This window comes from Fonsecaea monophora, assembly GCF_001642475.1.
Source record: "Fonsecaea monophora strain CBS 269.37 chromosome Unknown Scaff39, whole genome shotgun sequence".
NCBI classification, from domain to species: domain Eukaryota; kingdom Fungi; phylum Ascomycota; class Eurotiomycetes; order Chaetothyriales; family Herpotrichiellaceae; genus Fonsecaea; species Fonsecaea monophora.
The window spans coordinates 110,017-128,163 of NW_019173970.1; the positions used below are offsets into that span (position 1 = coordinate 110,017).

The window sequence follows — 18,147 nt, forward strand, 5'->3', positions numbered from 1 at the left end:
TTCATGTGGTGGTAGTATAGTAGTATACAGCTAGCTCTATAAGTTTCTATCCACAGATTTTGGTATTTCCCCCAATGTCAAGCAAAAGCAAGATACACAACAACATCATCATAATTCATCCCGGATACGCTCACTTTCAACATTTTCTAGGTTTTCGCCATCAGCAGCGTCCTCCAAACCCTCACTGTTGTCCGTGACCGCCGACGCCTGCTCCTTTGCCGCCCGAATGACTCCTGCAATCTCCTCGTCGTACAGTGTCCATTCAGGCACTTGCCTCTTCGCCCTGTCCAACTTGGGTTCTTTCGTGAGTGGGTTGTTACATAAATCAATCGTCTTGGCCTTGGCCAAGCTGGCGTCATCACACCATGTCTCACACCACAACCATTCCTGAGACAAACTGTGGATGGGGAGACTGTGTTGCATATGGTTCGGCAGGTCTTGGTCCAGGTTGGAGAGACTGGCTGGGTCAGCCGACAGTGCTTGGTACTGTTGTCGGAGGCGATCGCCAGCGGCAAGTTGACGGAATCTCTTGAGGTCAACCACATAGAGGGCCGATATGTGGTAGGGTTTCCCTCGGAGATATGTCTCCCAGTATCCTTGTTTCCAAAAGCGGAATCCTTCCATCTCGGTGCGAGAGTCGCACATGGGCGTGAAGCCGTAAGGAGCTCCCTTCAGGTCCACTTTGTTCAATTCCATCATGTCTGTGCGCACGATTTGGTCAGCATCCACGAAGATGACTTTGTCTAGATCCAGTGGAAAGAGCACGTCCAAGAACAAGATCTTGTAGCCCCAAATTTCCCGCTGCTTCTCCTTCTGACCTCGAAGCCAGTGAGGCCATTTATAAGTCACCATCTCGTAGTCGAAGCCGTAGTGTTCTGCAAGTATGGGCAGAGTACTCTTGAACGATGGTGACAGGAATTGTTCAATGAACCAGAACTTGACGCTGTGTTTCGTGTGCTTCATGACCGACACCATCATGATATTCAACATCCTTTCGTAAAGGTGGCCCGAAGCCACTGAGAAGATGTTGATGTCGGCGTTCGAAGACGTCTTCTTGAAGCCCAGCGAGGAAAGTGCTGAAGATGCGAAGGAAGCTCCCTTGTTAAGGTAGTCCATGGCACCTCCAAGCGCAGATGACTCCAGGACATCTTCTTCTTCCATACCGGGTTTTCGGGAAAGCCGAGGGAATAAAGTCAGCCCTTGGAAGGAGAGCAAAGCGACTGATGTGGTCTCGTCGCCCGGCTGAGCAGAGTAACCATGGGGACCAACACTATCAATGTTGAAGATCTTTGATGATCTCCCTGGTTTCAATGAAATTTGCCAGTATCCAGGATTGGCTTTGAATTGGAAGTATCCCAAATTGGCCATGACGATGGTGTCTGTAAAATGAGGCTCGTCCTCAGTTCCCAGCAGTAGTTGCACGCCACGAGGTGGTGGACCACTAGTCACGTCCCTTGCATGGCCTTCAATGAGAATGTGCTCAAGCTCATAGACAGCGTCGATATTCTCGCCCTCGGCTAGGTTACTGAGCCTGATATTGTCTAAATCATGGATGGATATCTTGGGCGCCACCAACCATGATGGAGGCACAACCATTCCTAGGTTGAAGAGCGTATCCTTGGGGATACCACTGAACGATGCATTGGGGATGGATAGGGAACCATGGGAGTCGAAACTGGGCTCTGCACTAATGACTTGCCGGAAAAACCGTTTGACTGGCAGCTCGGTCATTCTGTCTTTCGGGTTCAAGAAGATCTGCACGCTCACTCCATTCAGCCGTGACAGGCTCTCCAAAATCGGAACCCACTGTTGAACCAGCTCAGAGGCGGGATCAATCGAGGCCACAATCTGAATATTAATGTCGTCCGAGTTCGATATCTTAATAGACGTATGAGTGCCATTCCAGAATTTGAAGCGTTCCATCCTGATCAGGGCGCGGATTCTCTCAAGCCCTCTGGCAAGTCAGACTTCAAAGATCGAGCAACAAGCGAGGTAATCTTTGCGAGGTCGAGAGCCCCGGTAAATCGGTCTTCCAGCGCAAGTCCAGTGATGGCTGTCGTAACCGGTGCTATTCGTTCTCTCCTTTCGAACTCAAGCAACGCCTCGAAGTCGACAGAGGTGAAACCTTGGTCAAGGGGTCCTAAGAGACGCCCGTTGAGCCACAGCCCATTTTGGCCTTCTGAAAATGATAACGTCTGGAGTAAATCTGCATGAGAACTCCAAAACTCGGCCGATGCGTCTGTCAGATCATCCGCAGAAGAGCTCAGATCGCCCTTGAGTAACTGCTCGAGGCTATCGACTGTCAGGTCGCGACCGTCCTCCTGTAAGAGCGCGTAGAGACCACGGGCAAAACTTGAGATTTGTGATTCAGGACCAGGGTTGTGAATGATGAGCATTTCTATCTCAGGATTTCGCTGGTGGAACAGTAGCGCTTCCGAAAGCAAGGTCCGGCCAGTCTCGGATTCAAGGTCGACAACAACAAGAAGGTGAGCACGGTCGCTCAACAATGTCGCTTCTGCCCCAGCCAGGCGAGGCAGGCGTGCAAAGCTGTCGGCGAAGTCAACGGCTATTTGGCCAACATCAACAATTTCAACATCTTTGGCGTTATCCGGAAAGACCATCTCATTGCGCCGTTTGACAGCTTGGAAGAGGAAGAACTCAGGAACCCAAGATTCTTCCAAGATGGCTTCTTGAAACACTGCTTGCTGTACCAGCTGAAGATCTGCATACAACCGAGCACTCAAAAGCTCAAACCAGTTATCCGTCCTCGGTATAACCACTCCGTTGACGAGTAAGGGAGGATTGGGCCGTGCAAGTGCCAAACGTTTCATGTATTCATCTCGTGCTTGCAGTCGTAGACCTAGGCTTTCGTCGTTCAATACCTTGTGAAAGGCTAACGGCTCTTTTCCTTCCCTTGTAGCTCGACCCCTGATGGCAGTCTTGAAGCTTTTCTCAGGACTTGTATCTATCCTTTTTGCAGCGACAATATCGGAGAAGAAGCTCATCAGAGCAGTTAAACCATAGGTATCTGAAATGTGATATGCGACTTTTGAGTATGTGTCCGCTGTTTCCCCTTCACCAGTGGGGATCAGAGCAATTCTGATGGGAACTTGTCGCCGGACGAGACTCTGTAGTGATGTGGTGACCAGTTCAATGTCTTTCATATTGCCCATGTCGATCGGCACGATGAGATTATGTATATCACGAGATACTTGGGGAAGTTGCCCGGGATATGTTCTTTGGAACAAAGACCGCAGAGAGGACGACCAACCAGCATATCGTTTATCTTGTTCCAGATCATTCAGCCACATCAAGACGCCACCGGCTTCAGAATCATCGCGCCAGTCGAATCGCTGAGGAGTTTCATTAGCTTGTGCTTCGGCGATGATCTCACTTGAGAGGAGGCTAATGGCTTCTGACGATGCCAAACCCAGACTCTTGAGCTCGGCGATAATACGCCTTTCTCTTCGCAAATGGTCGAGAAGAGAGTAGGCATTCATCTGTCGAGGCTCAATCTGCACACCATTGATCCACAAGACATTGTATCCCGATGGTAGGAATCGATCTCTATTTGCCCTGTGTTCGAGAACGAACTCTTTGCTGGCATTTACCGAGGCGAGGAGAGAAGAGTATTTGGGGAAATCCGAAGTGACCTGTAATAGAGTATCCAGAGGGCTCGAGCTTGAGAGAATGAAGCTAGCAGCATTGATGCCTAGCTTGGCCACTTCTGAAGTGGTTAGGGGCTTCAGATCTTTGATCTCATCATCCTTGGTCTCCAACGATAGTTGTTCCGGCGTCGAATCTCCCGTCTTTTGGGCATCCCGGTCGTCAATAACGATGTAGTCTGTGCGCTTCAAAACGAGCTCCACGCCATAGCCTGTAACATAGATCGGTCTACTAGAGACTATCGTTGAAGGTCTGTACCGTACTCTGTATGTAGACTTTCCTTCGCGGGCCGTCTGACTGACGACACTGTGGAACTGCCCGAACAAGGGGTGCGTGATGTCTGCATAGAGGATAGACGAAGGTCCATCAGATGAAGCACCGAGGACCCGATCAAACGGGAGATCATTCACAGTATCCGGAATAGAGACCATCTGCTGAGCACGATCCAAGGTAGGCGAGCAAAATTGCTGGCCATCCAAATAGACCCAAACGGGGCAGACGGCATCCTGAGCAGCCATCAGGTGCGGTTGAACAGAAGTGTTGTAGTATTGGAAATGAGCTTCGACCCTTGGTGCTGCAGCATGAAGGGCAAGGGCGAACTTGAAGGAAGACACAGACTCCGGAGTGGAAAGGTGCCCATCATTCTGCACGACGTCGAGGAATTTAGTATACAGCTCTTGTTCCGTTTGCAAATCTGTAAAGGTACCATCGGCGATGCGGTCGAGAAGAGGGAAGTAGGACGACGAGTTCTCAAGAGCAGCCGTTTCTCTGATCGCATGTTAGTGCATGGTCGAAGCATTGATGAAACGAGGGGCGGGAAGTGCGTACAGCAACTCGACCAGATATGGACCGGCCGAGAAGGAGGTCTGTAGAGCAACATTGACGGAAGAAGTTGCTCTTGTGAGGGTGATGAGTGAGTCCCAAGACAAAAGAGCGAGGAGGGACCATGTCCAGCGTTTATGTAAAGTACGCATTCTGACGAGGCTGCATAGAAAGGAGTGTCGAAGATGCGGTGCCCTGAGGAATTTCTTGTTCAGTGGTGCATGTTGGGAGGGAGGGGCAATCCAGGCTGCGTGAGCAGTGATTGTAGAGCCAGCACAAGACGAAAAGGCGAGGTGGAATCAAGTGTACAAGGAAATAGGTGGTGATTGACTTGACGACAGGGTGGTGGTAGAGGAGGCCAGATTGTACAGAAACGGCCCAGAAATTCTTTGGAGAAACTGCGCGTCTCAGATCTCAGATACGCGTCTCCACCTCCAACGACCATTTGACATTTTTGACTTGACGCAGCCTCTCACAATTGACACTCTATCTCATCCGCGCCTCTCTCTCACCGCGGTATATCTCGCACATCACACGTCAATGAGCCTCTCACCTCGCCTCAACCACGGTGTAAGCAACTCTAGATCCCTCAGCAGAGTCTTCTGCCGCTCACTTTCGATCTCACCCTCCCACTTCTCTGGTCCTGCTATTTCTGCTGGGCGGCCACTGCGGAGCCGTTCGACGTCCAAATCCTGGCTTGAAGAGCTCTATCCTGGTTTCTTCACTGAGACACCTACCTATCCCGACGTTCTTCGTCTCAAGCCGCTTGTCCCTAATGGCCCCTCCGCTCGCGGTCTCTCCTCCCTACGGCCTCCGCCTTTACCGTTCGTCCCTGCTCCCCAAGTAAACAAGAATGGTCGCATCACTCTGCTCCAGCGGCTCAGATATCGCCGGGCGAAGGCGGCTGCACTGAACAAATTCTACAAACAAGGCATCGCGCAGATCTGGGACAATCATAAGGAATATGCCAACCTCTGCAAACGCCTTCCTCCCGAATGTGCCCCGGATGTGGTTGCTCTCTACGGCGGTTCCAACCTCAAACTCGACGACAATCACATCCAAGTTCCCCAAATCTCCCGTCGTGAGTTCCAGCTCCTGCTTCACCACGGATCAGACTATGCCCGTCTGCCAGGGTTTACCTTAGCTTTCTGGTTGTTTCGTTCCTGGGCCTCCTTCATTGCTCCAAGGATCCCTTCCACTTGTGAGCGCCCAGAGGACCGGATCAGGCAATTGAAAGCTTTGTGCAAACGCTATGACTTCTTTGTCCGTAGTCGAAACGATAAATTGGACAATGTGACGGACGATTCCAGAATGAGCGTCACTGGGCAGCCCAAAGAGTTGTACACGATTTCGAGAAGACGACTCCTGAGGTGGCACTATGTCGTGGTCGATGATCCCTTATGCAAACTCATCCCATGGGTCCCGTTTGCTTGGACGGAATCCGCGGCTCGTTTCTTTGGCCGGCGATGCGGAGAACATTATCGCTCGGTCACCGCCGACACGGTACTTATCATGCGCGAAGGCGGGTTCAATACGCTTTCTGCAGATGATATCTATGATTACTGTGTCAGATGCGCTTCTCCGACTTTCATCTCCTACGCGAAACAAGCTTTGCAGGAGGGCCTCAACCCTGCCAATGAAGCCATGAGAAAGGCCATGGTACCCGTTCTTGAGGCACGCGCAAAAAGATTGTTGGCCATTGACTGGACGAGACTGCGTCCGGAGGTGCTTGGTCTGATTGAGCCCCTTAGTCGGTTACAAGACCGCGGGCACCCTGATTCGATTCTAGGGAGAAGGTGATGAAGACTGTCATCCTTTCTGAAGCCGACTTCTGGCCAAACTACCCTACCGCTTGAATGCTTCCGAGACTGGGCTAGAAAGCGACAGGTGCAAAAACCTGCCAGTGCTCCATCTACCTAGTGACAGTGGAAGCGACCACCACCCCTGTTCACGGTTTAGTCTACTGGGCTGCCTGTATCAGTGAAAGGCTTAGGTTTTGTGAGAAGGCCTCTGGTACACTCGCTTCTTGCCTAGTCGCCCAGAATCACAAACCAAACGGATATGTTTCGGCTTCGAGCAGTGATGTCTTGGGCTGTGTCTTCTCCAGCGCTCCCACCGCATGCGTCCTGTCGAAGAACACATATGCGTCAAACTGTTTGGACAACCGGGAGCGACTGTAATGGCTCCACAACTCCGTCTTTGGCCGGTAGATGACACCGATGAATCGCTCGAGCCGATTAGCGGACAGTGCTCTGCGCGTATCTTCGTCACAGTGCGCTTTTCGCACATCGAGAACAAAACTTGGAATATTGGTGCTGTGGGCCACATACTCCCAACTGTCCTCGCGCGACGGATTGACTTTCATGATTTGCATGTCATCATCCCACTCATGTGCAGCAGCTACCGTGCCGTCATGTGTGCCGCAACCTACAAGGACTACATCGGCCAGATTCTCGCGGCAGAGCTGGCCGAGATTGAGTTCTCCCAGCTGCGTGCCCATATCGGTATATCGTGCGTCGCCTAAGTGGCTGTTGTGAGCCCATACCACAACCTTGGATTTCCGGAAGTCAAGGAGGCGCTTTAATGTGTCAAACATGTGCAAATCCCTCAGATTCCAACTGACCGCATCACTGTAGTACATCTTACGATAGTACTCCTCGGCATCCACCACCAACACGGCATTCTGCTCGGCGCTGTGGAATCTTTCACCATCGTTGATTTTGGCCGAGTACTCGAGCCTCTTGCGCAGCAACTCCAGGAGCATCTTGATGACATCTTCCTCACAAGTCTTGAGATTCTCCACGTATTTGCCTTGGAGCATCTTGCGGCCGTATTGGTGTTCTCTGTTGACCCAGCGCTGCAGTCCCGCATATCGTTCTCTTGCCTTGGTCGCCATTTCTGGGTCGATATTCTGTAAGTACTGGATCACTGAGCTCATGCTAGAGCCCATCGAGTATAGATCCAATCCATACACGGCCGTCTTGTCCTCTGCGGGCAACCCGTCGTTATAATCTCTCATCCAATGGACCAGATCCTGCATTTCCCGGTTCCTCCACATCCACGTGGGGAATCGCTGAAACGGGCTCTCTTGGGATGGTGGCGTCTGCACCGGATCAGGACGCTGGCCTGGCCACCGTCGGACGTACTGATCAATCGCCTCGGCATCGGGCCAATCCGCCTCGAGCGCCAGACATTTGACTCCGTGCTCGGTGATGAGGCGCTTTGTGATTTCTGCCCGCGCGGCATAGAACTCCGAAGTGCCGTGGCTGGCATCCCCCAGCAGGACCACCTGGTATTGACCCAGCCAGTCGAACGATTTGGCAAATTCGGCCGAGTTGATGGGCGGCAGCGCCTTTGCGGCGCGACGCATGACCTGGGCGAGCGTGGCTGTGCTAGACATTTTGAATCTTGAGACGAGCCAGATGGTGCGGGATTACCCAGGTAGGTTGGTAGGTAGGTATATACTTGTAGTCTATACTCACTCGCACAATGAATGAGCCCCTGAGACCTGAGAATCCAGAACCCGGCAGCCAAGAAAGGTATCTTTGCGGGTATCACCAGTGTGACGTAGTCCTGTTGTGTTATGTGGTATGGTGTGGTGTGGTGTGGTGCTGTGTGGTGTGATATGATATGATATGATATGGTATGAAGTGATGTGATAGAATAGCTTGTACCTCGTATACCTTAGGTACCGAGTACGTACCACGTATGTGTAGGTGATAAACATCAGAATCGGACATCAGAGGGCCGGAGGACCGGGCGGACGGGCACACCAGACAACATGCATCACAGATCACACATTGAAATAATATGGCGAGAGGGACGTGAGCCAAGTTTGTCACTATGACGCAAGGCTGAGTTGGCTCTTTGTCGTTGATTGGATAGTTTGCGAGAATACTCGTATTCAGCAAGGCTGCAACATGGGTGGGATGGGGCATCTGAAGGAGACCATGTGATGTAGTAAAGGCTGTTGTTGATATGATCAAAAGAGGAGCCACTGTCCTTAACCAAATGACTACGCTGTATGGGCCGTCCGTCCTCGTCAAGCGGTCCTTTTAATCCTCATTCCTCGTCGCTGTCCACCTGGTGCCCTTTTCGTAATTTCCGTCCACCACGCTGGCCTGTGCCTGGGACTGGTACCCCCGTCCATGACTGATTGCTGCGCATCCTCGACCGCTTCACGGATTCGTTGATACTATCCATGAAACTCGACTTGTTTTCTGCAGGCGCCTCTGAGTCTTCATCCTCCTCATCCTCTTGGGATGATGCTTCATCAACATTATCATGAGTGTCGCTCCCATCCTCTCCATCCATGTCCTCGTCCGTTTCCGCAGTATCATCATCATTATCGTCGTCTTCCTCGTCGTCTTCGGCCTCTGCCGCTTCAGCATCGACTGCATCTTCGTCTCCATCGGCAGACGAATCGGACGTCTCTAGCTCCTCGTCCAGCTCTTGAGTGACACCCAAGTCATTGGAGTTTTCACCATCACTCACATCACTCCCACTCTCGTTTCCCTCGTCCTCCTCTCCAAGATCCAGATCACCATTCTCGAACACAGGTATTTCTGTCAAAGGAGACCTCGACTCCAGCCGCCGTCGTTGAATGGGAACATTCGGCGAAGGTCGGTCCTGGCTTTCCGGCAGTCTTGTCTTCCTACTGCTCGTCTGTGAAGGTTTCAGTGCCGAAGTATTGGCTTGGGTCTGCTCGAACAGTTGACTTGATCGCAGAACCTTACCAGGCGTCTTGGCGATTACCGGGCCTCTTGTGCGTGGAACTCCATCATCATCAGCTGATGAGAGCGATTGGTTCTCGGCCTCGACATCTGACTCGGGTTCAGATCCATGACCAGTGCCAGCGTCCTCTTCTGAAGTATTCTCTGCCGTCTTGTCCTTTTCGGAAGTTTTGCCATCTTCCTGAACATCCGCCGAAGCTTCATCGTCATCCTCGTCGTCATCGCGAACGTACTCCTCTGACAGGCCTTTCTTTGGAGTTCTTCTTGTGGTCAAGCCTCGCAGCCTCAACTCCATCTTCGACGGTGTCAAAATCCGACGCAGCCCCGGGTTCTTCTCTGGGGCGTCAATCTTGATCCATCTTCCTCGTTCCTTTTTTGAATGACGAGCACGATAATGATTTGAGCACTGCTGCGCAGATCTTGTGCCCATCTTCTCACTGACCTTGTTCCATGGGATGCGGTGATGTTTCGGTTCGTTCCCGTCCGAGTCAAGCCGTAACTCGTCCAAGATCTTCCAAAACTTAGCATCCTCTGCTTTCGACCACTCGCCGGTGTCCACATCGCCGTATCGTAATTTATGCCACCACCGTTGACTGACTGCATCGACTGTCCTTGTCAGCCTCTTAGCAATCTCAGCCCACTTTGGACCGAGTTCTTTGTGTAACCGAATCAAGTCCTTGTCATCTTCCTCCGTCCAATTCCTCGACCCCTCCACATTCTGAAAGTTCCGCTCACGATAGCGCAGCATCGATCTTTTGTTGCGATTTGGCAGGACATTACGATACTCTTTCAGAAATTCTGCTCGTTTGATGAAGGGCCAGCGCCAAATGTTTCCTTTGTCCCGTGTCAGGGTGTCGGTCATCATATCGTTAAATTGGATCCGAGTGATGTTGTGGTAGTCGCAAAACGCATCTCTCCACCTGTTCAATTTCTCGACCTCGGTCTGGCTGAAGGCGCCAGTGCGTCCTTGGAGGCCGTTGCCCCTTCCGTGGCCCATGTCCTTCTCGTGTGCGGCGAGCGCAGTGCTCGCCCAGAATTCCTCCGAACACTCTTGACACTTATGCAGACCCACATGCACAGACTGCTTCTTCAGGTGACGATTGAGCAGATCCCGACTTATAAATCTCCGGTGACATCTAGCGCACTCGAGCCGATCTCCATTGTCGGATTGCTTGGGCCTCGGAGCTTGAGTGACTTTGTTGGTTTTCTTGGCTGATGCCGCTTTGCTCACATCGACGTCGGAATTGCTGGATTGATCTGCATCAGAGTCGGAGTTATCGTGCCCTTTCTGACCTTTCTTTTGCTGCCTCGGCGCTGGAAACGTCCTCTTCGCAACAGATGTCGCGATTTCAACTGGTTCACTGTCTCCATCACTGTTAGGTCCATTAACCTCGCCGTGGGCAGAGTCTTTCACAGGAGTCGAGTAGTCGACATCTGGGTCCGCTCGAGTTTTCCCTTTTGGAGTCGCATAAGGAGCCTTTTTCCTTTTCTTCTGGCTGGGTCCTGGAAAGGAATCCACTTCAGAGCGCCCAAGTTCCGCACTTTTGGCACGGTTTGGCAGGACGTTGGCGTTCTTTTTCGATTTTGCGCTAGAAGGACCGGCCTGACTTGTTTGTGGGATGATTACTTCGACGTGTTCCGTAACGGAGCGAGAGGACGGCGACTTCGGATTAAGGGTTGGATGTCTGAGGCCCGAACCCGGTGTGTATTTTTGGGCCCAACCATCCATGCTCCCTTGCCTTTTCTGCAGTCGTGGTACAATCTTGTCTGTGATTTGCCGGTTTTGAAGGGCGTCTGTGTCCTCTGGCTTCTTCACGGAATCTGGCTTGGTCGTATCATTAGGTGGAACAGAGGTAGGCGGAGAGTTGGGCGACCCCTTCCTGCGTTTGCGGGTCCTTTCCGGGCTCGGTCGCTGGGGTTGAGCACTGTCTCCAGCGTCCCGTTTACGTTTGAGAATCCCTTTTGACATTGGAGTTTCTTTCACGATGACATCTTCTGCTTCATCGAAGACGCTAGACGGAGAGCTTGAACGTCGGTCGGACACGACTTCAACGACATCGGCATCGGGCACAGCTTCAGCCATCTCAACCTCTAGTTTGTCAGGTTCCTCTGGCTGAAGTTCCACGTCAAGGTTGTGGCCAAGATTCTTTGCTTCCAGTCTCTCCTGAGGAGTTGCGAATACGATGGAATCCTCTTCTAGCGGCTCTCCGTCCTCTATCCGGTCGTGCACGTCATTTAACGTATCGGGCTGCATAGCTTGAGGTAGCTCCGGCATCTCGGCTTCTGAATCTTCATTGGGGTTTGAAGCGGCCTCAGCAGACGCAATCTGGAAAGCACTGTGCTGCTTCATATGTCTGGCTAGCGTATCTTTTCGACTCATCTGTTTCCCGCAAACGACACAGCGGAAGCTCGTCGTGTGGATATTGGCATGTCTTGTAGCTGCCTTGGCCGAGCCAAAGGTCAATCTGCAGTTGTGGACTTCCGCTAAAGGGCAAAGAAACCGACCTTCCCCATTCATCTCGAGATGCGACACCCGCGTAGTAGGCGGGCCTAAAGTCTCGCCATCTGGAGCCTTCGTGCCTGTTGTAACGTCAATCTCGCGCGCATAACTTGTGTGCTGATTCTCCTCTTTCTCGAGAGCTCGTTGCCGATCATGCGAGTTGTCAAGGCCCGTGTTTGATACTGCAGGAGTGCTCTTCTGACTTGCGCCATTGACAGACGCAAATGCATTAAACCCACCACGTCTCTTACTGTCCGTGTCTTCTGCATCACTTGTATCTGACGTCGCATAGATGTGATATGTTTCGGGTTCCGTATCTTGTAAGGGTCGGGTGTTTGGACTTGTGTCTGTAACCTGGTTGACCAACTGAGGAGAAGTTCGTTTTAGAACTCCGCCAAACGCATCGTCACTGGTGTTGTTCGACGACAGGCGGCGCTTGCGATGGCGATTTTTGGACTTCCGACGTGATGCATTTGCGTCCTTTTTTACTGCCAGGGACTGATCTTTGTGTTTGCGATTGCCATCCAGGCGCCTTGCCATGCCGGAGGATTCATCAGGAGCATGTGCCGGAGTGCGGTCGGTTCCAGCATCGGAATTGTGGTTCGAAGCTTGGTCTCGGTCGTCGGGGATTTGGGAAATGTCAAATTCTTCAGGAAGGCACGGTCAATGGCTTTGCGTCAAACGCGCCAGTAACATGACTTGGGGCTTCTTCACTTACGGTCATCAGGTTCAGATCTTGGGGGCGAGGCAGACTCGGACTCTTGACTTTGCGTTTGTCCCATGATAATAGCACACTGTGAAGAAGAGGCGCGTCATATTACGTGGAACGTGCGGACCACCAGAGCCCAAGTGGGAGGAGACAAGGACTAAAATGCGCGTCACTTGAGAAATTGTCCATAACGAGCTTGCTGCATCGAGTCGCAAACAGCCGTGTGGAGTTTTGAGGTTTTTGGAAGAAATAAGTGAGAGATCCCCACGCGATGAGACGTTACTCGTCCTTGGAGCTGCCCGCCTCGCGGCTAAAGGATCTACGCCGTTCGGCGCGCCTTTGGCAAGCGGGGGAGCTCGCTAATGAGCTTCCCAGGGACCCATTGTTGCAGCCTTGTTGTGAGCGCCTCCAGCTGCGAGGCTACTGCTGTTCATCACGGTTACCAGCATCCCATCGGATGGAAGACTAACACTTATCTGTCTTCTGAAGCATATCCGGATGATACGGCAAGATGGTCCTCCTCACAACCACACCTCGCATTCTCTCTGCCATCTCCTCCCTCTCTCTGGATGATCGCTCGTCCCTCGCAGATCTGCCCACAACATGCGGGCAGGCAATAGAGCATACCACGCTCATCGCCATGTCCCGCCTTAGCCAGAAATTCACTCTCAACAGCCTTCTTCGCGGCACCCGTGTCTACATCCCTCCACCGCCACCTAAACCCCAGCCCTCTCCAGAATACGTCGCTCTTATGGAAAAGCTGCGGAGAGAACAGGAACAGCGCGAATATGCCTCCCTCGTATCCACTTCCGTCTCCCTCAACACCGACGGAGAAGATGAAGATGACGACGTCTCTCCTTCGCTGGTCCTCAACATCTTTCTGAGCATAGTCCTCTGCGCCGCTGCAATATTCTACTTGACACGATGGTGGGCCAATGATGGTCTACGAGTGCTTTTGTCTCTAGCTACGGGGGTCGTAGTGGGGGTGGCAGAAGTTGGCGTATATGCTGCATATCTGAGAAAGGTCAAGATGAGTAGGGACAAGGAGAGAAGAAAGAAAGAGCGGAAGGTCGTCCTGGGGGAGTATACTGGTACAGAAACAGGAGGAATAGCCCTGGATGCAAAAGGGACACCTGTCTCTGTCGATGCGACTGCGATCATGGAAAAGGAAGAGATATGGGGGAAGGGAATTAATGGCGGGATGAGGAGGCGCGTGAGAGAGAAATGGCAGAAAGATCAAGAGAAGGCCAAAACGTGAGACGGTAGCATCTTGCCCTAGCATTCGGGGCACCTTTCGCAATGATATTAACCCAACTGCTTCTCTGCCTCGATCATAGAGCATCCCTACCGTTCCCTCTGCTATCTAAGCTGTTCCGCGTCCTTTTTCCTTCACGCAGCGCACAGATACGTATAGTACCTATCTCTATAGCTCTCTGGGAGAAAAGAGCCCTTCTGGCTTGGGGAAGTAAGTATTACGTGCCGAGACTGTCACTCGCAACTGAAACCAGACACAGCCCGCATGAACATCTTCTTAGAGGTTACTAGAGATATCACCACAAGATATACCCCGCAGGAACAGAGCAGACAGAAAAAAGAGAATGAGCGCCAAAACGAAAAGGACCAAGACCAAGACCAAAACCAAAATCAAAATCAAAATCATCGAAAAACGGAAAAAAATTTGATAGAAAGTATTCATCAAAGAGGATGCGACGGGATTCGAACCCGCAATCTCTTGATTCGTAGTCAAGCGCGATACCATTTCGCCACGCGTCCAACTCTCGCTAGGATATCGGAGCCTATTCAATCCGGAGATTGTTGGAGGAAATCTGTGTGGCTAAAATATAAACACAAAATTATTGTGGGAGCCGAGTTTTCGCCACGGCTGGCTCACGTGATCCCATTTATTCTCACTCGGTCTCCACACATACAGTCACAGTTTGTACTTCATAGGTTTTTCTGGATAGGAATTATCAGTCTGAAGGATGATATACAACAACTCGCTACAAGCGACTCAATTCTTGACAATCTTCAAGTCTCTTGAAATGTCCACTGAATATCATGTCATAATATCCGTATCTCGTAAAATACACCTCAAAAGGTCAACCTTCAAAGTCGTAAATCCACCTCCTGAACCAACTCTTGACCTTCTTCAATTCCTTGATTCTTGGTTCCAGCAACAACTGCCCCTCGCATTCCTTCCCAACGAACCCATTGTTCATTCCGTCCCTTACAAACACCTGCCGTCCCCTCAGCCACGTCTCTTTGACTTGTCCGATCATGGTTTTGCCTTGATACGGTGAGCACTTGTTCCGGAAGAGCATCGTACTTGGCTCTACAATCCACTCCTTCGTGTCGTCAAAAATACAGATATCGGCGTCAAAGCCGACGGCAAGGTCGCCTTTTTGCTTTTCCAGGCCTACTTGTGTAGCAGTGTTGGTGCAGCACCATGTTACCACGTCAGTGATGGCCGAGTCTGGACCGGTCAAACCGCGCCGGGTCATTTCTGTCCACAGGATGGGGAGCCCTAGCCCAACCGACGAGATGCCTCCCCATGCGGAGAAAAAGTCGCCTCTATCAGTCTCTAATTGTAAGGCTTTGACCTTGTCCTTGGGTTGACAGATATGTCCCGGAATGTGTGAAGGGAGAATCTTTAGATCAGGCGTGCAGGGAGAATGATCTGACACTACCGTCTTGATGACCCCCTCCTCGGCATGCTGCGTTAACTCTTCCCAAAGACGATCTTGGTTCAACTGGGTTCGGATAGGTGGGCAGCATTTGTGCCTTGTGTCGCCCAGAGCAACTTGTTCCGCAGCCAGGGACAAATAGTGCGGGCAGGTTTCGGCTGTGATGTTAATCCCCTGCGCACGTGCCTTCCTCAACAAGGGAATCGCTTCCATGGCTGACAGGTGGACGATATGCAAAGGTAGATTTGGCGCAATGTGAGCCAAGGAGAGAATTTCCTCGATAGCATAGGTCTCAAAGGAGGGTGGCCGCGACTCGAGGAAAGTACTATACGCGTCCAGGGGACCGTGTGGCTGCAAGGGAGGTAACGATATCTGGACGTCATCTCCGACCGAGTCCGCAATGGGCGGTATCATCTCTGCATGGAACATGACAGTGGTAGGTTCATCTGCCAATTCAGCAAAGACCTTCTCGATGTCGGTGGATGAGACGGCAGGAAACTCTTCCACCCCGCTGTCAATGAGAAATCCCTTGAAGCCCCTCACTCCTTCTCGGACTAGAGCCTTGAGTTCTCCCTCGTTGCCAGGGATGATGCCCCCGTAGAAGCCAACGTCAACCCAGCATTGGCCTTGCGCTGCTTTGATCTTCTCTTGCAGCCCCACCACGGTGGTTGTCGGTGGTACCGCATTCAACGGCATGTCCACGACAGTGGTCACTCCACCAAACGCAGCAGCCTGCGTCCCTGTGTAGAAGCCCTCCCATTCTGTGCGGCCAGGTTCATTGAGATGGACATGGGCGTCGATCAAACCCGGCAGAAGGATATGCGGCGAGTAGTCGGTATAAGGCGTATTGGGAGGGAAATCGGATGCAGGAACGATCGAATCAAAGGTTGCAGTGATTTTGCCTGTGACATTAGATATCACAATAGTGGCCGCGGTAAGTCGTCCGGATCGGATGGCTCGAGACGACGCGATCACCGTTATCGGAGACTCGCCTGCTGTTTCGAGCAACCCATTTGGAGGAGATCGTGGAGGTGTCGGATAAGGATGGAAGGCTCTGGTCCAGCTAGTCATTGTTACGGTAGGTGACAGAGCACCAGGCGCTTGGACAGGATCAATATGAACAGCACAAGGCTTGCAAACACACGGCGGGTGGATATGAGACGCTGCGCATGTGAACAGGGGAGTACAATTCTTATCAACGGAGTTGATAAGCAACGCGTAAAGTCAACCACCGTCTCATCACCCTTTTTGAGAACGAAATCGAGGTGAGAACGATAACAAAGGACGAGGACAAAAGAGAGACATACTACCTTTCAGCGGCCACTCGCCCACATCCCTCGTATCGGCTTGGGTCACCCACAGCCACCGTCGGGAGACAGGACCTGTTGGGTATCTTCAGAAATGTCGCAGGAGGGAAGGGTGTATGCCATAGACGCGGAGGACTCCGATCAGCATCTGGAATGCCGGCACACTGTGAGAGCTGCCATTGGTGAGAATAGGGTGCGCGCCGACGCTGAGCGCGTGGGCGGTATCTGTTACTCGATCATATCGAGCAGAGATAAGACGAGACGTCTCGCCGGAACTTGAAGTTTGAATTTTGGTGGGATGGTGGGCATCAATGGCGCTGACGCACGCCTGTTATCGTTGGGAAATGGAGACATGTGCCTGGTCCAAGAGGCTTTGCGGAAGGACGCTTTCCCCTATGCAGCTCGCCGGAGTTCGGGACTCGGGAGGCTTGACGATAAGGGCCCTCGGGCTTGTCCTAAGCCATATTTGGCCTCGGCAGCCTCTGGGAATGTACGTCCATTACTCGATAATAAGACCATTTTTACTCGATCAAAATTCCTGAGTGGTACCTTCTGTGTGTTTGTCTCTCTTCTTGCTCAATTTTCGCTGACATAGCGTAAAGCCGACGTAATACTTTCGCTCTGCTCCGTGGAAAATTGTCAGACCATTCGCAGAGGAGTTTCCGCGGTCTGCGCAGGCGAGGAGTCGGCAGCAAGAGGGCGCAGGAGGCCACTCTGGTGCCCGTAGTCATCAATGAAGAGTCAGGAGTAGCTCGGAGGCCCAGACGCTCGGGGGGCAAAGAGCAGGAAGGTAATGGCGATAGGAATCGAATGATCTTAACCTTGGGAATATGGTTAGCACCACGCAGCTTGGCCTACTTGATTGAGGGCGTCATGTTCGATGATGCCTCTCTTCAATTTGCAACGGCAATCCTTTGTATCGTGGCAAGGGGCAGTGAGAAACATGAACAAAGAACAATTTTGAAACGTCCAAGAAAGACAGAGGGGTTTTGAGGATGAAGGTGACGAAGTTGTTTCTTGGATTTCGCAGTCACAGGATCGCACCAAAAAGCATTATGATCACGTGTCATTGCGCCATATGACGATGAGCTTCTCTGCAATTTCTCGTTTCTCAGTCTCCTCTCTTCCTTGTACCCGGTACCAACTACCGAGTCCTTGCTTCACAACTCAAGATCGCTTAGGCAACTGGTCAGGCCTCGGATGCCATACACCTTCCACTTGCTCTGCGCCTTGAATGGGAGCGACCCAGTCCGGACGACTATTTGTATAGATCTCGACCTCAGGTTTGCTGGCGTGTATCATCTCGTTCCCATCAATACTCCCGATCATTACTGCAACACCGTCGCTGATACCACTGCTTCTGCGATACAAGGTCGACCCGCAATGGTCGCAGAAGAAGCTGGTCATTTGGTTTCCAGACTCGACATTCAAGGTGAAGGTCTTAAGGTTACCCTTCACCACCCTCATCCCTTTCAGAGGTACCAAGATATTGTTTGTGTTCGTTGACCCTGAGAACTTCCTGCAGTCCACACACCAACATCGCATCTGCATGAGATTTAGGACCTGAAGTCTGTGCGAGAAGTACGGCAGACTTACCCTCAAAAATGGCTCGGCTCCCCACTGCAACCGATTTGCACCGCGGAGACAGCTGGAATCAAACATTGTTTCTTTTTTTCTTGCGTTTCCTTGTCGATATTTACTTTTCCTAGTTGTCTACCCAGTACAA

The 18,147-nt window shown here is 51.7% G+C and overlaps 6 protein-coding genes and 1 non-coding gene across 7 annotated transcripts; 2 read left to right on the forward strand and 5 right to left on the reverse strand.

The window, feature by feature from the left end:
* Positions 1-108: 108 nt before the first annotated feature.
* On the reverse strand, positions 109-4,640 carry AYO21_05908 (hypothetical protein; the record flags this gene model as incomplete). Its single annotated transcript, XM_022655875.1, has 3 exons — positions 109-1,924; positions 1,969-4,434; positions 4,495-4,640. 3 exons carry the CDS (start codon positions 4,638-4,640, stop codon positions 109-111), a joined length of 4,428 nt encoding a protein of 1,475 aa, XP_022511795.1.
* A 388-nt stretch (positions 4,641-5,028) lies between these two features.
* Positions 5,029-6,288, forward strand: AYO21_05909 (hypothetical protein; the record flags this gene model as incomplete). Its single annotated transcript, XM_022655876.1, has 1 exon — positions 5,029-6,288. The coding sequence occupies one exon, from the start codon at positions 5,029-5,031 to the stop codon at positions 6,286-6,288; it is 1,260 nt and encodes a 419-aa protein (XP_022511796.1).
* Positions 6,289-6,532: 244 nt separating this feature from the next.
* Positions 6,533-7,888, reverse strand: AYO21_05910 (hypothetical protein; the record flags this gene model as incomplete). The annotated part of the gene is made up of 1 exon (XM_022655877.1): positions 6,533-7,888. One exon carries the CDS (start codon positions 7,886-7,888, stop codon positions 6,533-6,535), a length of 1,356 nt encoding a protein of 451 aa, XP_022511797.1.
* Positions 7,889-8,550: 662 nt separating this feature from the next.
* Positions 8,551-12,503, reverse strand: AYO21_05911 (hypothetical protein; the record flags this gene model as incomplete). The annotated part of the gene is made up of 2 exons (XM_022655878.1): positions 8,551-12,368; positions 12,440-12,503. The coding sequence occupies 2 exons, from the start codon at positions 12,501-12,503 to the stop codon at positions 8,551-8,553; spliced, it is 3,882 nt and encodes a 1,293-aa protein (XP_022511798.1).
* Positions 12,504-12,941: 438 nt separating this feature from the next.
* Positions 12,942-13,688, forward strand: AYO21_05912 (hypothetical protein; the record flags this gene model as incomplete). The annotated part of the gene is made up of 1 exon (XM_022655879.1): positions 12,942-13,688. The coding sequence occupies one exon, from the start codon at positions 12,942-12,944 to the stop codon at positions 13,686-13,688; it is 747 nt and encodes a 248-aa protein (XP_022511799.1).
* Positions 13,689-14,130: 442 nt separating this feature from the next.
* Positions 14,131-14,203, reverse strand: AYO21_05913. The gene has a single exon. It is a non-coding gene; the product is annotated as a tRNA-Arg (tRNA).
* A 326-nt stretch (positions 14,204-14,529) lies between these two features.
* Positions 14,530-16,185, reverse strand: AYO21_05914 (allantoinase; the record flags this gene model as incomplete). Its single annotated transcript, XM_022655880.1, has 1 exon — positions 14,530-16,185. The coding sequence occupies one exon, from the start codon at positions 16,183-16,185 to the stop codon at positions 14,530-14,532; it is 1,656 nt and encodes a 551-aa protein (XP_022511800.1).
* Positions 16,186-18,147: the final 1,962 nt, after the last annotated feature.